Source organism: Triticum urartu, chromosome 3A (assembly GCF_056163025.1).
Source record: "Triticum urartu cultivar PI428250 chromosome 3A, HENAU_Tu73, whole genome shotgun sequence".
Taxonomy (NCBI): Eukaryota; Viridiplantae; Streptophyta; class Magnoliopsida; order Poales; family Poaceae; genus Triticum; species Triticum urartu.
In genome coordinates, this window is record NC_141875.1 from 504,703,327 (window position 1) to 504,720,613 (window position 17,287).

The 17,287-nt window shown below is 51.7% G+C and overlaps 1 protein-coding gene across 1 annotated transcript; it reads right to left on the reverse strand.

The window, feature by feature from the left end:
• Positions 1-13,154: 13,154 nt before the first annotated feature.
• Positions 13,155-15,716, reverse strand: LOC125544692 (DNAJ heat shock N-terminal domain-containing protein). Its single transcript, XM_048708438.2, has 9 exons — positions 15,349-15,716; positions 15,113-15,241; positions 14,877-15,003; positions 14,662-14,782; positions 14,412-14,493; positions 14,244-14,294; positions 13,912-13,950; positions 13,682-13,775; positions 13,155-13,589 (listed from the first exon to the last, which is right to left on the reverse strand). The coding sequence occupies exons 1-9, from the start codon at positions 15,598-15,600 to the stop codon at positions 13,462-13,464; spliced, it is 1,023 nt and encodes a 340-aa protein (XP_048564395.1). The 5' UTR covers positions 15,601-15,716; the 3' UTR covers positions 13,155-13,461.
• Positions 15,717-17,287: the final 1,571 nt, after the last annotated feature.

Below are 17,287 nucleotides of genomic sequence, written 5' to 3' on the forward strand. Positions count from 1 at the left end.
CGCCACTCGGACGGTCGGTCATGACCCGCGCTGCCGGCTGTGCCAAGCTGGCTGGACTGCCTCCTGCTCCAACGACGCACCCAGCGGGTGCACTGACGCGCCCCCGCGAGAAAGAAGACAAGGTAGTTGCCGGAAGATCCGGCCCGACAGCTCAGCAGTCGGCCTGAATTTCGGGGGCTACACCCAGCGGGTGCGCTGACGCGCCCCCGCGAGAAAGAAGACAAAGTAGTTGCCGAGAGATCCGGCCGACTGCTTAGCAGTCGGCCCAGATCTCGGGGGCTACAACCAGCGGGTGCGCTGACGCGCCCCCGCGAAGAAGAAGACATAGTAGTTGCCGGGAGATCCGGCCCGACTGCTCAGCAGTCGGCCCAGATCTCGGGGGCTACACCCAGCGGGTGCGCTGACGCGCCCCCATGAAGAACAAGACAAAGTAGTCGTCGGGAGATCCGGTCCGAATGCTCAGCAGTCGGCTCGAATCTCGGGGGCTACACCCAGTGGATGCGCTGACGCGCCACCGCGAAGAAGAAAACGAAGTAGTTGCCGGAAGATCCGGCCCGACTGCTCAGCAGTCGACCCGAATCTCGGGGGCTACATCCAGCAGGTGCGCTGACGCGCCCCCGCGAAGATTGCAGACAAGAGAAGAGTTTTGTCCGGCTCTGAGCAGCCGGCAGAAGAGAAAAAGAAGAAGATAGGCGCTGCAAGATGCATCGCCGCCTGGCCGGTCGAGCCTGACCAGCCGGGACCCCCTTCGAGCACCCGAAGGCTCGAATGCTACACACAGTGGGAGCGCCGGCGCACTCCGCGAGCGCCGAGCCGCGCCGGCTGTCTTCGGCAAACTCCGCCTCGGCAACACAAAAATGAATGTGAGCTCCTCACCTGCATATTTTTTGCACCACGCAATCACGGATAACCTCGAGCGATGCTCGGGGGCTGTCTCCGCATTTTATTACAGTTGCATCACTATTCGCCTCGGCGCCAGCCAGAGTTGGCTCGGGGCTGGCCGCTTGGCCTGAGACGTTAGTTCCCGCAGACGGCTTAGTACCGTGCGCGGTACCAAAGGCCCACTCTTAGTCATAGATCGCAGAGCGGTTGTCCGACTAGCTAGAGTAAACGCTGGAGGCCACCCACGCGAAAAACGTCCGGGAAGAAAAACGCTTCGGGCGACACGACCATTTCCTTTATAAGTATCTGCTCGGTTAAATCCACTCCCAGAGTCTGAGTACTGTACACTCCACTTTGCAGCCCACTCTCAGCCACAGACTGCAGAGCGGCTGTCCGGCGAGCGAGAGCACAAGCCAAAAGGCGGAGGGAACACGAAAAAGATTGAAGGGGGCTCGAACGAAACCGAGTCGGCACCCTCCGCATAAAACTTGCAATGCTAAAAGCAAACATTTGATATATCTGCGTGGACTAACTTTGTCTTTTTCATGATCATTTCCATGAACACTCGCCAAAAAACCTCCGACCAACTTTGCCAAGTTGCCCGGAGGCTTGGGGGCTACTGACGGAGTAATTGACCACGGATACCCCGAAGACGGCAAGACAATATTTCAAGACATCGGGGCTAGCAACGCCCCTCAGTCCGACTACCCGGCCGCTCCTGCCGGCTCCCCGTCTGACTGTTCTACCCGGCCGGCTGCCGGCTGCCGACTGCGCCAACCAGTCGGTTGCCGACTGCACCAACTAGCCGGCTGCCGACTGCAGCCCAACCCGACATTGACAAGACCCCGACGGGACGGCCATACCGCGGACAAGACAACCATACCGCGACACCGTCATCTACAGTGTACCGTGTCCCCTGGGTACTGATTTATAAAGTACCTCAGGGGAAAAGCATGACATGCACCATGGCTAGCCCATGCCACTACATAGCTTGGTTTGTAAGGGCATCTCCAGCCGTTGGCCCCCAGGAGGGGCAAAAAATCGCCCCCTGAGGGCGCACCGGCGCTAAACCGCGCACTGGGGGCGTGATGCCCCAGTCGCGGCCCCCCACGGGATTTTAAAAAAGTCAAATACGGCGCAAACATGACTCAAATTTAACGCAAACTTCGGCGAGTTCGTTCAAATTTAAACATACTTTACAAAAAAGGGAAAAACTACCGCGGGCTACCCCCCGTCTCCCTCGCCGCCCGCCCACGCGGTTCTACATGCCGAGGAGGCGGTAGAACCGCGTGTAGTCACCGCCGTCGTCGTCATCGTCGCCGGCCCCGCCGACGCCTCCGCCGTCCCTGCTGCATCCCTTCCCCGGTTGGCGCGGCGGGTTGGATGGTCCGGGGGCGTCGTCGTCGTCGTCGCTGAGGACCATGACGCCGTGCTCGTCCTCGCGCCCACGCTTGCGGGCGGCGATCTCCTCCAGGGCCCAGCGCTGTCGTACCATCTCGTCGCGGAGGTAGTCGTCCCGCGCCCACCGCAAGGCGTCCTCGTCGGAGAAGCCACGCCGGGCTATCTCCTCGTACTCCACGGGGAGGCCGGGCTCCGGATTAGGCTCCAGCTTGGGCTCGACAAGGACGAAGCGGCCGGTGGGGGAGGCGTTGTCGCCGATGCGGACGCCGGAGCTGCGGGTGCGCGCGCAGACAGGCGCGCCCTGGGGCTCCGGCTTGACGGTGCGGAGGTGGAGGCAGGGGGAGCCGCCGGACGAGGAGGAGGACCCCCCGGTCTCCATGCGCCTCGGGGTCCAGGAGCTTCCCCGGCGGCGCGTGAAGGACGGGGGAGCGGGGTACTTGAGGCGCGGCGTGTTGCCGCCCTCGATGTACTCGAGGACGGCCTCCAACGTGCGCCCGGGCACGCCCCACCACCGACGCTGGCCAACGGCGTTGAGCCTGCCGGAGGGCTCGACGCCGTTGGTGGCCTCGAGCTGCTCGGCGTGACGGCAACGAAAGTAGGGCTCCCAGAGCGGGCTGTCGGGGACGTACCGTGCCCCCTCCCTCGCCGCACGCGGCAGGGACGAGCGGATGCGTGCGATCTCCGCATGCCGCGCCGCGCCGGTGGGTATCGGGGGCACCGGCACGCCGCCGGCGCTGATCCTCCACGCCCCGGGTACCCGCATGTCCGGCGGAACCGGGTACTCGGCCTCGAAAAGGAGGCGAGCCTCGCTCTCGTGAAGATGGCGGCGGCCGAAGCCGTTCGCCGCCGCGCCGTCGCCTCGGAAGCGCTCGGCCATGGGTGCTGTAGACGCCGAGAGAGAGGAGAAGGAAGAACGACGACGGCGAGAGAGAGGCGCGGGAGGAATGACGACGGCGAGAGAGTACGAGTCGCCGAGTGCTCTGGGGCGCGTCTTATATAGGCCGAGCCGCCGCCCGTGCGCGAGCCGCCATGAGTACGCGTGGCGGGCGAGGGAGGGCGAGGGACGTGCGTCATCCGGTCTTCACTGCGCCGCCCGTGAGGCATCAATGGCGCAGGCTGACCGGCGCGACAGCTTTGGCATTGATTCGCTGCGGGAAACGAGGCGATGAGGACGACGAAGGGCCGAGAAGAGGGTAGAGTCGCTGACGCGGTGGGCCCGCGGCTGTTTCGCGCCAAAACAGTTCGCCCCAGCGCCCCCGGGTGTCCCCCAGTGCGTCGGGTTCGGCTTGGGTCCGCCGGCGCTGTTTTCGGCCCAAGCCGGCGAAAATCGGGCTCCTGAGGGCACGACTGGGCCGATTTTTCGGCACCGGCGCAAAAAAACGCCTGGGGAGGCCTTCCTGGGAGCGCGGCTGGAGATGCCCTAAGCTACCAAGGTAGCTTACAACCAACGCTACGACCACTCATGCCTACCACTATATAAGCTAGCTCCATACATCCATCCATCAGGAGTAGACACACACATAGACCCACACACACACACTCACGCATGCATGCTCAGGCACATGAGGCCACACACACCTATGCTCATATGCATATATACGAGGTCAGATGCACTTGGCACTGATATCAGATATAGCTCCAGGAGCACTCTGTACCAGATATACTAGATATACTCAGACATGCAGGAGTAGGGGTATTATCTCTCCGGAAAGCCCCGAATCTGGGTAAACTACCGCGTGCTATTCGCAAACCCGCTCCCGGGCCTATCAGCAGCAGTCTTGCCCTCACACGAAGCCATCTTGTGGCATATGTCGTCTTGCACCCTTCTCATGAGAATACCACGACACCATCACATCATTCTCTAATGATGTGACCCCGTTCATCAAATGACAACACATGTCTATGGTCAGGAAACTTAACCATCTTTGATTAACGAGCTAGTCAAGTAGAGGCATACTAGGGACACCGTGTTTGTCTATGTATTCACACATGTACTAAGTTTCTAGTTAATACAATTCTAACATGAATAATAAACATTTATCATGATATAAGGAAATATTAAATAACAACTTTATTATTGCCTCTAGGGCATATTTCCTTCATATACCCCTCGCTACTACTACTACTAGTAGCGCGGGTTTATACCCCTCGCTACTACTAAATACATGATTTTTGAAGAGCCCTGAAACCCCCATCTACTCCCCCAAATCCTTCCTCTCCCCCCTCTCTCTCTCCCTAGGCTCTCACATGGACCTCCTACCCATGCACGCCTCCATGACGCCAAAAGAGAGGCCGTCGATGTCCCAAAGCTCGTCGGTTTTCCCCGCATTTCCATCCCACCACGCCGGAGCACCTCACCACCGGCGACCAACCCCGATGCTACCTCCACCTCCTTCCTCTCTCCCTCATTTTTCTTTTTTTCTCTCTCTCCCTCTGGTTTGACTCACCCTCCCATGTCCTTGCCCATGGAGGTCATCGCCATGGACGACCAAGAGCCCGCTGCCTTTGCTGCGAAGAGGAGCCCCACGCCGCTGCCTTGCTCGGCCACGGATCCGGGCCCTCTCCAGCAGCCGTCGCTGGATCTGGTCTGCCGCTGCCCTTCCGGACGTCCGGCGACCCCTGCCGGTGCTGGATCGAACCATTGCTGCCATTGACAGCATGCACGGGATCGAGAATTTTTTTTGTTTTTGAAATTAATAGTAGTAGCGTGGGTGGCAACCACGCTACTACTAACAGACGTAGTAGTAGCGCGGGTGCACCCGCGCTACTACTATAAGTTAGTTGTAGCGCCGTAGTAGTGGCGCGGGCACCCGCGCTACTACCTGCTGTTTAACCCGCACTACTATTAGACTTTTCCCGAGTAGTGTGAAGGCAGGCCATGCAAGAGGTGGTACCACCCCATGCTCGGCATCAGCCTCTTCTTCTGCACTGCTTGGGACCACATGATCCGAGGTGGCGGGCGTGGGAACCAAGTCCAAGGGAGTGGCGCACGAGGAGAAGCTCGAGAGCGCGTCCGACATCTCCATCTCGAAACGGGTATCAGGCCCTGTTTGGTTTCAAATAAGTCACCAACTTATAAGTCGAAAAGTGCAAAAAGTGACTTATTTTGCCAAACAGACCTAACTTATAAGTCACCCCAACTTATAAGTCATAAGTTGCTCCACCCTAACTTAAAACTTATAAGTTACCCTCTTTTGCATGGGTCCCACCACCTTTACATTAAAAAACAAAATGGAAAGATGTGCTCAGATGACTTATAAGTCAGGTGACAACCAAACAAGCATAACTTATAAATCACTGATTTTAAGTCACCTGACTTATAAGTCAGGTGACTTATTAGAAGTAAACAGGCACTCAGTTGATTCCATCTGGGGCATAGGAGTAGCCGGACGAGGTTGTGTCGAGGCTAGCCGGGTTCGGTGACCAGCTGACACACGTCAAGCAGACCACCGAGTAATGGTGTCGCGGTGTTCACGAACAACTTATGGAATGTGACAGTGGCGGGCGTGTTGCAGCTGGCACGTCCGTGTGCGTGTGCATGCCATCTTGCACAGTTGCTGCAGTGAGCTCCAAGTTTTTATAATTATGTTCTAATATTTGTGTGTAACAATATTATTACATACAGAATATAAATATAATTATGTTCAAATCAGTAACAATATATTCTAATAAAAACATTTTAATATAAACCATGTATTATCTTAAAATGCATTTAGTAAAACATAATAATGATTTTTTTAAAATAAAAACACTTAAGAATTTTTTAAAATATTTATAAAATGAAGTAATAAAATGATGTTCAAATATTTGTGTGTCAAAAATATAAATAAAAACCTGTGTGTGATAAAAAAATAGTTAGTTAATATGGACATTTAAAATGCTTATTAAATAATTATTTTTAATGAATCCAGAAAAATTATACACTAGTTCCTTATGTTTAAATTATACAAAATGATGAGTACAAAAAATACTAAATATTTATGAATATTCTCTTGTATATGTTTTTTACTCATGACTCATATTCAAGAAAAATTAAATATTATGCATGATTGAATATTGATATCAATAGTTTAGATTGTAAATTATACAAACGTTGAAATATACAAATTTTTGTGCATTTATTGAAATGTTTGTATAATTAAAACAATTTTTTAAAATTTTAAACTTGAAAATAATTTTATTATTATAAATTAGAAAAATATTTATTAATTCATAATATAATTGTAAGTATGTCAATATTTTTAAAATAGTACATTAATAATTTAAAAACTAAGTTATTTCGTCTGTGTTTACAGTATTTTTACTACATCAATATTTAAACTTTATTTTTTATTACTGGGATTATAATTTAAATACTATCTACAAATTTCTAGAAAAAAATGAACATGAGCAAAATGGACTGCAGATACATTATCTGCAGCCCATTTAAGCTCCACATGCATCCTCGCCTAATACATATAGCTTTGTTATCCTATTGGATTCTTCTCATTGAACGAGGGTGGGGGGTTATACCAGCGCATGTTCTAAGGCTAGTCATAGTGGGAGTAACTTAGGTAGTAACATAGCGTACTCCAAGAAAATTTTGCTTATGTGGCAAATAGTTAATGAGAGGTGGTAATATAATATATTACTATAATATAGCGCTTCTCGAGACAAGATGAGTCTACAAGTTAATAAATGAAGCTATCTATGATACTATTATTATGTTACTTTGCATTATGAAGATAGTAACTTAGACTAGTGTCATGCATATGACACTAGTATAAGTTATTCCCCACTATGACCAGTCTAACGGTGGGTGTTGGTTTCGAGGCCTGCCTCGGATATTTGTCTTAAATTCCGTGTTCGTATCGTGAACAGAAAACTGGGTGTTTTATGCAAAAATGCATTGGCAGTCACTCACTGACAGGTGGGCCATACACACGGATACGCCTACATACGCATCTGTGATCGTATTTGCACGCTTGAGTCAAGTTAGGTGATCACAGAATCGTGTTTTCAAAGTTCTACCACCAAACTATGTATGCCACGCAAGTTCTATGACTCCGAGTGATATTACCTCCAATCTTAAGCCGAGTGGCAAGTTTAGAGTTGTAAAGTGGATTTTTATTCGAAAATACAAGGATGAACATGGTTCCACATGCACCCATGTGAATAGTAAATTTGAATTTTTTTTAGAAAAATATGTAAAATTATGAATTTCGGGACATAAAACTTAGTCGACCTGTGAAGTTTCGTGATATATTGACACTCATGGTATTCTTGGTGAAAACAATACATCTGAGATCATATTATTCATCAAACAATGTTTTTTTTATTATAGCTTTGATTTTGTCATTTTTGTCCAGATAGCTACGGATATGATTTTTTCGTGAAACTTCATACACGAATATAACATATGATTTTTGTCCAGATTACTACGGATATGATTTCTTCATGACGCGGAGAAGGTGCGCGGGGATCTGAAACTCGCGCTCGATGGCCCGGCCGATGGAGAGGGGGCTGGCCGCGTGCTCGATGGCTCGGCCCTCTCCCTCGCCCAGCACACCCCTGGAGCGACCACAATGCACTCCCTGCAGCTCGGCGCGGTCACCTCCCAAGTGTGCCACATGCAGATCTCTGAAGATGGTGGTAGCGGCGCCCCGCCGGGCCAGCTGTTCACCACCCCGGTGCCATCCGTGCTGGGGAAGGCCCCAGCTCGCGCCAAGACGCCGGCACGCTCCAGGCCTGCAGCAACGCCGTCCCGCCAGAGTGCTCGTCAGGCGGCCAACCCATCCAGTGTCCCGGTCAGCCAGAGGGCCACGCTACGCATCGTGCACGGCCTGGGCATCCTGGGACCGTAGGAGACCATGACGACCAAGGCTGTAGAGACACTGATCTGCCGTTTCGACGAGCCGCTCTCTGACTCCGACATCAAGACCATTGCCAAGCTCACCAACCTCGACGCCACAGCCCTCAAGATAGCCGCGGGCATGCACGGACAAGACGGATAGGCCGCTCAGGACTAATGCTTCCCCATGTTAGATTCCATCAGTAGTTTTAGCGTCCGGCGACGCTCAGCGTGCGGGTGGGTAGAGATAGGTTTCCCCATGTGTTGTAACAGTCTAAGGTGCTCTTGTAGCAGGGGCATAGCTGATCGTCGGCGGAATTTGGGGCCTATTGGTGGCCGCCGACGATCCTTCGGACCGATGGTGGTGTACTTGTGTTTGCTTTCTAGTAGTCTTAGTCGTCGGAGCTATAACCCGTTTCCCCATGATTGACACAAACTACCAAATCATGTGCTGGAACGTCCGAGGGCTCAACTCGCCGGCCCGACGAGCCGTAGTGTGCGAGACGGCAGAAACACACAAGCTGGCCCTTCTCTGCCTGCAAGAGACTAAGATCGACGAGTGGAGTAGATCGTTAGTTAGAGAGGTTGGCGGGTGCAGGCTCGCCGATTGCGTCGTCCTCCCGGCGATTGGCACTCGTGGTGGCGTCGCGATCTTCTGGGACAAGAGCCGGGTAGACGTGTAATCCAGCGCCATTGGCCGTTTCTCCATCACGGCCAAAATCACCCTAGCGGCAACAACTTCATCCTTTTGGATGACGACGGTGTACAGACCCGTCGACGATGGGAGGAAAGATGAGTTCCTGGCCGAGCTAGCCCGAGCTGCACCGCCAACAAACGCCCCCTGGCTCATCAATGGCAACTTCAACTTGATCTATGAGGCGCGAGACAAGAACAACAGCAACATAAACCGCAGAATCATGGGCAAATTCAGAGCTGCAATCGACACGGCAGGACTGAAAGAGATCAAGTGCAAAAATAGAAAATTCACTTGGAGCAACGAGCGGACGACACCAGCCCTAGTTAGCATAGACAAATTTTTCTGCAATATGGCCTGGAGCTCCATGTTCCCGTCATATCTCCTCCATGCCGCTTCAACATCGTGCTCCGACCACTGCCCCTTGCTGTTGTCTGAAGCTTCTTCACCCCGTCGTGCGGCTCGTTTTCACTTTGAATCCTTCTGGCCGTGCTTTCCTCGCTTCCATGTGACGGTCCAACGCGCGTGGAACCGACCGGTCGCCTCCAACTGCGCCTTCCAGCGTCTCAACACCAAGCTGGCTAGAACGGCAAAAGACCTGAAGATTTGGGCGAAGGGTTTCTTCAGTGAGACAAGGCTTCAGATGCACATGGCAAATGAGATCATCCTGCGCTTTGACATTGCCCAGGAGCGCATGCATCTATCGAGCGAAGAACTGCAGCTACGGAAACAGCTTAAGCTGCGCATCCTCGGCCTCGCTGCGATCGACAGAGCCCGCAAATGGTAGGCATCGCGTGTCACCTGGCTACGTGCGGGCGACGCCAAGACGGTGTTTTTCCAGGCCAAAATCAACTCCAGGCGTCAGAAGAACTTCATCCACGCCCTCCGCAGCGGTGACGCCATCGCCATCTCTTATGGCGACAAGGAGCAGATCATCCATGAGCACTTCAACTCCACCTTGGGGACGGCGACGCCGCGTAGCTGCACCAACAACTGGGACGCCATCCACCTGCCAACCTTGCCCGCGGCCGGGCCTCGACTCCCCACCTGCAAGTCTCCACAAGAAAATTCCCCAAGGCCAGACGACTTCAACAACTCCTTCTTCCGCTCCTGTTGGCCCATCATCAAGGACGACGTCATGGCAGCCTTCCATCAGTTCTACAACCTCGCGGGGCGCGATATGTCCGTGATCAACAACGCGGCGATCATCCTGCTGCCAAAGAAGGACGGGGCGACAGAGATCACAGACTACAGGCCCATCAGCCTGATCCATTCAATCGCGAAGCTCATCTCCAAGGTCCTCTCCATTAGGCTTGCCTCCGTCATCGGCTCAATCATCTCGCCCGCGCAGACGGCATTCCTCAAGACAAAGTGCATCCATGACAGCTTCCTCTACATGCAAAACTCCGTCCGGGCCCTGCATCGCCGCAAAACACTGTGTCTTCTATTGAAGCTGGACATAGCGAAAGCATTCGACATCGTGTCCTGGGAGTATCTCCTCGAACTGCTTCAAAAACTAGGGTTTAGCGCGCGCTGGCGAGACTGGGTCGCGCGTCTTCTCGCCACTGCTTCATCTTCGATCTCCCTCAATGGCACGACAGGCCCAAAGATTCTCCACCTGCGGGGGTTGCGACAGGGCGACCCGCTGTCCCCCTTCCTCTTCATCCTAGCCATCGATCCGCTGCATCACCTCATCGCCACGGCAGTGGATCAGCAACTCCTCCCCCGCCTCCCTGGACGTGATCTTGCGCTACGGGTGAGCCTATATGCTGACGACGCCGTCATCTTCTTAAACCCTAGCCGCGACGAGGTCGACTCCCTGCCGCGCATTCTAGGTGACTTCGGAAAAGCAACCGGGCTCCGCATCAACCCAGCCAAATCCACGGTCTCCCTCATCCGATGCGAAAACATCAACATTGGGGAGGTGCTGCAGGGTTTTGCGGGCTTTGTCGCCCCCTTCCCCATTAGGTATCTAGGCCTCCCGGTCACCACGGGCCGTCTACGCCTCGTTCACCTCCAGTTTATCATCGATAGAATCAAGGCGAGATTAGCGGGATGGAAGGGCAAGCTGCTGCCGATGGCGGGACGCCGAGCGCTCGTCCGCTGCGTGTTGAGCGCCATGCCAACCTTCGCGCTCACCATCCTCCGTGTCCCAAAGAGGATCCTCAGGGAGGTCGACAAGTGCAGGCGGCGCTTCCTTTGGTGCCAAGATGAAGAGATCACTGGTGCCAGTTGCAAGGTCAACTGGCTGACGGTGTGTGTCCCAACGGAGCAGGGAGGCCTAGGCATCCCCGACCTGCAGCGCTTCGGCAGAGCGCTCCGTCTGCGTTGGCTTTGGATCGCCTGGTACCACCCGGAAAGGCCCTGGGTGGGCTCTGCACTGCCATGTGATGATGCGAACATGGCACTCTTCTCGGCCTCGACGAAGGTGACGATCGGAGACGGGACGCGGGCATCCTTCTGGCTCTCCCCGTGGCTTGGACATGGAAGTCTCTCGCGGCGCTTCCCTAGGCTCTTCATCCACTCTCGACGCAAGCACATATAAGTCCACGACGCAGTGAGCGACGACACCTTGATCCGCGACTTTGCCCACGGACAAAACCAGCACCTCCTCGAGGACGTCCTGGCTTTGCACTGCGAGCTACAGCGATCGGCGCAGCCTCTCCGGCCAGGAGTGCCGGACGAACTCACCTGGAAGCTCTCGAGCTCGGGGACGTACTCGGCCAGGTCTGCATACCAAGCACAGTTTCAGGGTAGGACGACGACCAACTTCGATCAATTGATCTGGAAAGCCTGGGCGCCGGGGAAGATCAATTTTTTTTCATGGCTACTATTGCGGGACAAGCTCTGGTGCAATGACAGATTACAGAGACGGGGCTGGCCGAACAGCTACTTCTGCCAACTCTGCGTCAGAAGCCTCGATTCCTTGGGCCACCTGTTCTGGAACTGCCCGGAGTCCAGGAACGTATGGAGCGCGATCGGACAATGGCACGGCTGCTCCGCGCTCTCCCCTGCGAGCTGCTGGAGCCGCGGAAACTCCAGCACGATCATTCAGAACATCTTGGCGCGCACTGATCCACCACGGCGGCACGGTGCGCGGTCAATCTTGCTGCTGGCATGCTGGGAGATTTGGCAAGAAAGAAACAACTGCACCTTTCAACACAGCCTTCCGAGCGTGCGAGAAATTATCAGGCGCATCCGAGACGGCATTGAGCTCTGAGGATCACAGGAGCAACGTGCATCGAGAGCCCATTCGGGGAACCACCTTAAGAGAATTTTTTTGCTTGTCCTAGGGTTTTTCAGCCGCCTGTGGCCAACCCTACGCACTTGATCCTCGGATCTTCACCCCCTGGTTGTTCTTCCGCTGCTTCCTGCTATAATCAATGAAAAGCCAGCATTTGCTGGATTTTTCAAAAAAAAAACAATTGACTATGCATATTACATAAAAATCATTTTTTTAACTTTTTAGTTTTTTTAATTTACTATTTATAAGAGATGCGCATGAAACTATGTTCATCAAATTCGCGTCCAATACTAAATATAGTAGGCGTGTCATTCGCCATAAAGACAAAAACTAGGTGTGGTCGGCAGCTGAAAAGGGTCCAGCGGCCAGTGGCTCGTCCGAGCCCATCATCCCCAGCGGAAAGCAAGCTGACCTGTGCAAAAGGTGGACTTTTCGGTCATCACTGACCAGAAGCACCGAGCCGTTACACCCGGCCGGACGAAGTTAAAGCTCTCCCCCACTCCAAACTTCAGACATGGCCAAACACCAAGCCCCAAAATCCCGTCGTCTCCAAATTCCACTTCGCCCCGGCCGCCTGTAGCAATAGCAACAAGAAGCTACTCCTAGAAGAAATGGAGGGCGACGAGATCTTTGCAAGCCTAGACTCGCTCTGGTTCCACTCCAGCGTCCTCCACCGGCGGCCGCGCTTCAAGCAGCACTCGGAAGAGCTGAAGCCGCCCAGGAATCAAGATCAGCATCCCAAATGCGTCGACGGCGAGGTGACGCTGGGAGCGAGAAGAGCGGATCCGGGAAGCAGGGCGCTTCAAGAGCGCATCGAGACATGGCAGGAGGAGCAGTGGCGGCGGACGCTCGTCGTCGCGGCACCGCCACGGTGCTCGCCCGTCAGCGATGGTGTGGCCATGAAGGCTCATCTCAGGTCGTGGGCTCATGCCGTTGCTTGCTCCGTCAGATGAAGGCCCTCCATCAGTTCAAAATCTTGCAATTTGGTACGATGTTCCCGTTGTTTGCTTCACATACTAGTATATCTGAAATAAAGACATCTCGCCTGTAGCTTCTAAGTTTCACATGATATCTCCTCTGAGCTGCGCATTTCAATCTGCCAATTGAGAGTCTGCACAATTCCACTTGGAGTTTCTTTACGTTTGCACACACCGACGAGGTTGTGGGAGGAGCCAGGGGGCACTGCTTATTGTACACTTGTTTTACATCTGGAATCTGCATCCTATGGGTGATTTACAGATCGGCATCAGCCAGCTCTAGAACATGATTTACAGACATTGCTAACACGTCGAATCGAGGGCGGGAGAGCAAATGCTATGCAGCTCTCCTCAAATAATTAGGCTATACATGGAGGGTTAACTAACGCTTCATAAAACCACACATTTGATGTGTAACGACCGTGTTCTCTTCTCACTCCTGGTTGGACGCTGCCTCTGGAAGTTTGAATGTTGGAGGCCTGTCTGCACCTTTCCTCGAGTATTCTCGCCACCTCCTTGCCGCCGCAGCCGCTCGCTTCACTCTCTCCTTTGTGTCCTCATCTGTTTCACATGTCAGCAGGAGTATTAGAACACAGATAGGCAAAGGATGGGATCCCAAATGATCCGACGAATTGAAAACATGCTAGTTTTACCATTCTTTTGGTATCTTGTTGGTGACCCCCATATATCACTCCATGAACTGCCCTTGTTAGCATCATCTTGGCTCATCCGCATCCTCACCTTATTCTGCAGGACATTACGCAGAGGTTCAGCACAAGACACATGCAGTTGATATGTGGAAAATCAGAAGTTTATGATCCTCCTAGACTGGATTTTCATATGCATATATAAAGAAAGCCATGTATGGAACAGAGAATTATACCAAGACTTGTGCTTGTCTTTTCTCCCAGCGCGTACTTGCCTGACAGCAGGAAAGATAAATAGAACATGTTAAGACCTACATAAATTTCGTCGCTAAAAAAAGACCTACTACATGAACTGTGGTTTAAACTGCATAGAGTCTGTAATAACAACTTCAGAAGGTGGACGTATTTAGAAATATGCACATTAATTTTTATAATGAATTGCATTGCATAGAGCCCATCCATCATCACGCGAGGAAGGGCTTTTTTTTCGAAAAGGAGGATACCCCCCGGCCTCCACACAGAGAAAGTTAGGGGAGAAAAATGTAATTTACATGGGTAAAGATATTACCATCCGGAACACATCAAATGAACTCCCCATCCCAGAAAGCATCAATGCAACCTGCTCAAATGGGAAGCAGATCATATGATATTACAAGGTAGGGTAATCTGAATCTAGTATGATACAGTAGAAAACAGCAGAGTGATTGCATATTAACTAACTGCAGAAATTCCTTACATTCACTCTCTCGACTCTGCGCATTTCATCCTCGAGGAGTGTAACTTGTGCTGCTGAAGTCCAGTGGATGCAGTCAACCGGACTGGATACACAGAGTTTAGAGGTTTATGAGCATTACTATCAGTAGTCACAAACTCCCCCAATGGAAAACCCACTCATACTGTTTGGCACAAATGGCAGCATACACATTCAGTAGATTTGTTACGGCAGTGGACAGGTACAAATGAAATAATGCAGACATGGGGCTCACCAACTGTCAATGGCTTCTTGAATTAGCTCTTCATTGCCTGATTGATTGTAAACTCTTGCACGCCCATAATCCTCCTCAATTTCGAAAACCTTGGAGCACACATTAGCACAGTTTTTACAACCTGCACAGACGTGAGCAGAACTTAAATCAGAACCCAGTTTAGATAATCTAACAGTAGCTCCTGACCAGGTTATAGCCATCAGTGGTAGTAGTACCTATGCAGCTAAACTCGTCGACAAACACATGATCCCTGGGTGCATCATCCAAGAAGGGGTTGGTTGCTGTTGCAGTAAAGCCATTGATCTCGTCATACACGGCTCGCTGGACGGGGTCGGTAAGTACCTGTTCATCCCTTGCTCATGTTATTAACTTCATCGATTAGATTGCAACGCAAATTGTTCGTGTCCCCTGAAGAAAAGAGCGTACGGTTTTCATTTCTCGGGAATTTTACCGTGTAAACCTCGTTGATGAACATGCAGAAGTTGGTCACGTCAGGGTCGTTCCCACTGAGATCTGGATGGCACGCCTTCATGCAATTGTAGTACGCTTTCTTGATCTGCTGCGGTGTTGCGTCCGGCATCTGAAAACATGGAGGAATTATTATCAGCTCAGTAGCAGCCTAGCAGGGGAAAGACGATTGTTTTCCCACAAGAGTGCGAACGAGTGGTCAGACGCTGAAGAACTTACGACGCCAAGAACGGCGTAGTAATCTTCGGCGGCGCTCCCCTCCGGGCTGCGGGGCTCCGTCGCCACCGCGGACACCCTGAAGCCCCTCCTCCCCCACGTCCTCCGTCTCCGGTGGCGGTCCCTCCTCCCGGCGCCGGCCAGCCCCGCGACTGCCCATCGCCGGACACTGCCGGAACAGCGGACGGCCGTGGAGGAGGAATGGGCCTTGGCCACCAGGTCGGCGAGCAGCGGCGGCGACAGGAGAGGAGCCATCGGGTAGAGGATGCTCGATCGCGCTTCGGTGCGAGGGAGGGAGGGGAGGAGCGAGGAGAAGGCCGGCTGGATCCGATGGCCGTGGGGCTTTGCTTGCTCTGTTTTGCTGCGTTTTCCTGGCAGCCTGCGTTATTACGGTTTTTCTCAACCACACTTCTCCCGCGATTTTTCTCCACCGTTCTTCTTCACGAAGCTGACCTTGCTGATGTTTGTATTTGCGTGGATACCCTCAGCTACGTCGGCATTTCTCAAAATGTCCGTGGTGCAGTAAACTCCCACTCTCTTTTTTTTGGGTAAAAAATATATTTCTTGAGGTGAGCCTGGTTGATCGAAAATAAAAATGATACTCAAATGCAAGCCATCATCAAATTTTCTCTCTCGACTTCTTCATTTTTATGGCTGCCAGTAGCTTACAGCGCTTTTATTTGCGGGTGAGCTCTTCTTTCGAAAATAATTTGCGGGTGAGCTTACAAGGCTTTTCTGACAACAAAGTAGGCGCCCTAACTTCTCAAGGATTCAAGTTACGTGATGCAAATAAGTCTTTTCAAGGTGATAATGTTGCACATATAAGCTAGTAGAGCGGGACTCTCCGTTGCTCCAGGCCACGGAGGTCGGGGGAGTCTGTACAACTGGTATTCTTCTGAGGACGCTCGGGTTTGAAAGTCATCGAGCATATCAAATAGTGGAAGCATGCAAACTTCACGAGTGAATAATCGAAACTGGGGTCAACAGTATTCACACCAAGCGGACACGCAAGGAATAATGCATGTACGTTTCATGATCTTTGTAGATATGACGATCTTGTATAATTGTCCTCTAATTATGTAGTAACTTTGTACTTCACATCTTATCACGGTGTCTTTCCTAACTAGTGGTATTTTGACCCGAAGAAAGGTGGTATTTTGTACTTTGCACTTCACATCTTGTACTCCCTCCATTTCCTTGAGAAAGTTGGATAATGAAGGAGTTATATATTCAATTATTCATGCTTCAGACTTCAGCAAAAAAGGTGTGGGCCCTAGGCTCCTGGTTGAGAACCTAGAACGAACTGGTGGTGGTGGTACAGGGGTATCAGCCGTGATAGGGAGAGGATTTGTCAAAATAAAAAATTGACGTGGAGATTGAAAACATTGTTTATGTCTGTCTAGGCTGACTTGGCAACTTCACTGCCTCCACTTTTGAGTTCAGGAGGCATAGGGGGTGGGACCCCATAGCCCCATCGCAAGGAATCGTCCACAAATCGAACAGCCAGAAAAATTAATTAAACTAACATACAAACGTTTTGGAATAATAATTCCAAAAAAATATAGAATCATCCATCTCATTTGTCATAGTGCCTTCAAGACACGCAAGTTCATTTTAGAGACATACGCTCTGCACGCCATTAGAACTAATAAAACCATAACGATTTAACTTCAGTCAAAACCATAAAACACATGATCAAATTGTTTAACTCATGTAGGATGTAGTCACATTAGACCTTATACAACGCCAGGTGTTTAGGTAGGTGCTCAGAAAAATAAACCGATTTTTTTAAACATCAGTGTCTATTTTTACAAAAGAGACGCTTAAGAAACCTTGTACAAACAAGCACCGGTGTTTAAAAAAAAGCTTCAACCACCTCCCCTAAGTACATTGCATTATACAAGGCCTTGCTAGACAACCAATTTTTTCTTTCTCAATCAAT

Coding starts and splice junctions, on each gene's coding strand:
- LOC125544692 (XM_048708438.2), bottom strand. CDS start 15,600: ATGGCTCCTCTCCTGTCGCCGCCGCTGCTCGCCGACCTGGTGGCCAAG. Junction 15,242..15,348: donor ACTACGCCGTTCTTGGCGTC/GTAAGTTCTTCA, acceptor CCATGTTTTCAG/ATGCCGGACGCAACACCGCA. Junction 14,783..14,876: donor CGACGAGTTTAGCTGCATAG/GTACTACTACCA, acceptor ACGTCTGTGCAG/GTTGTAAAAACTGTGCTAAT.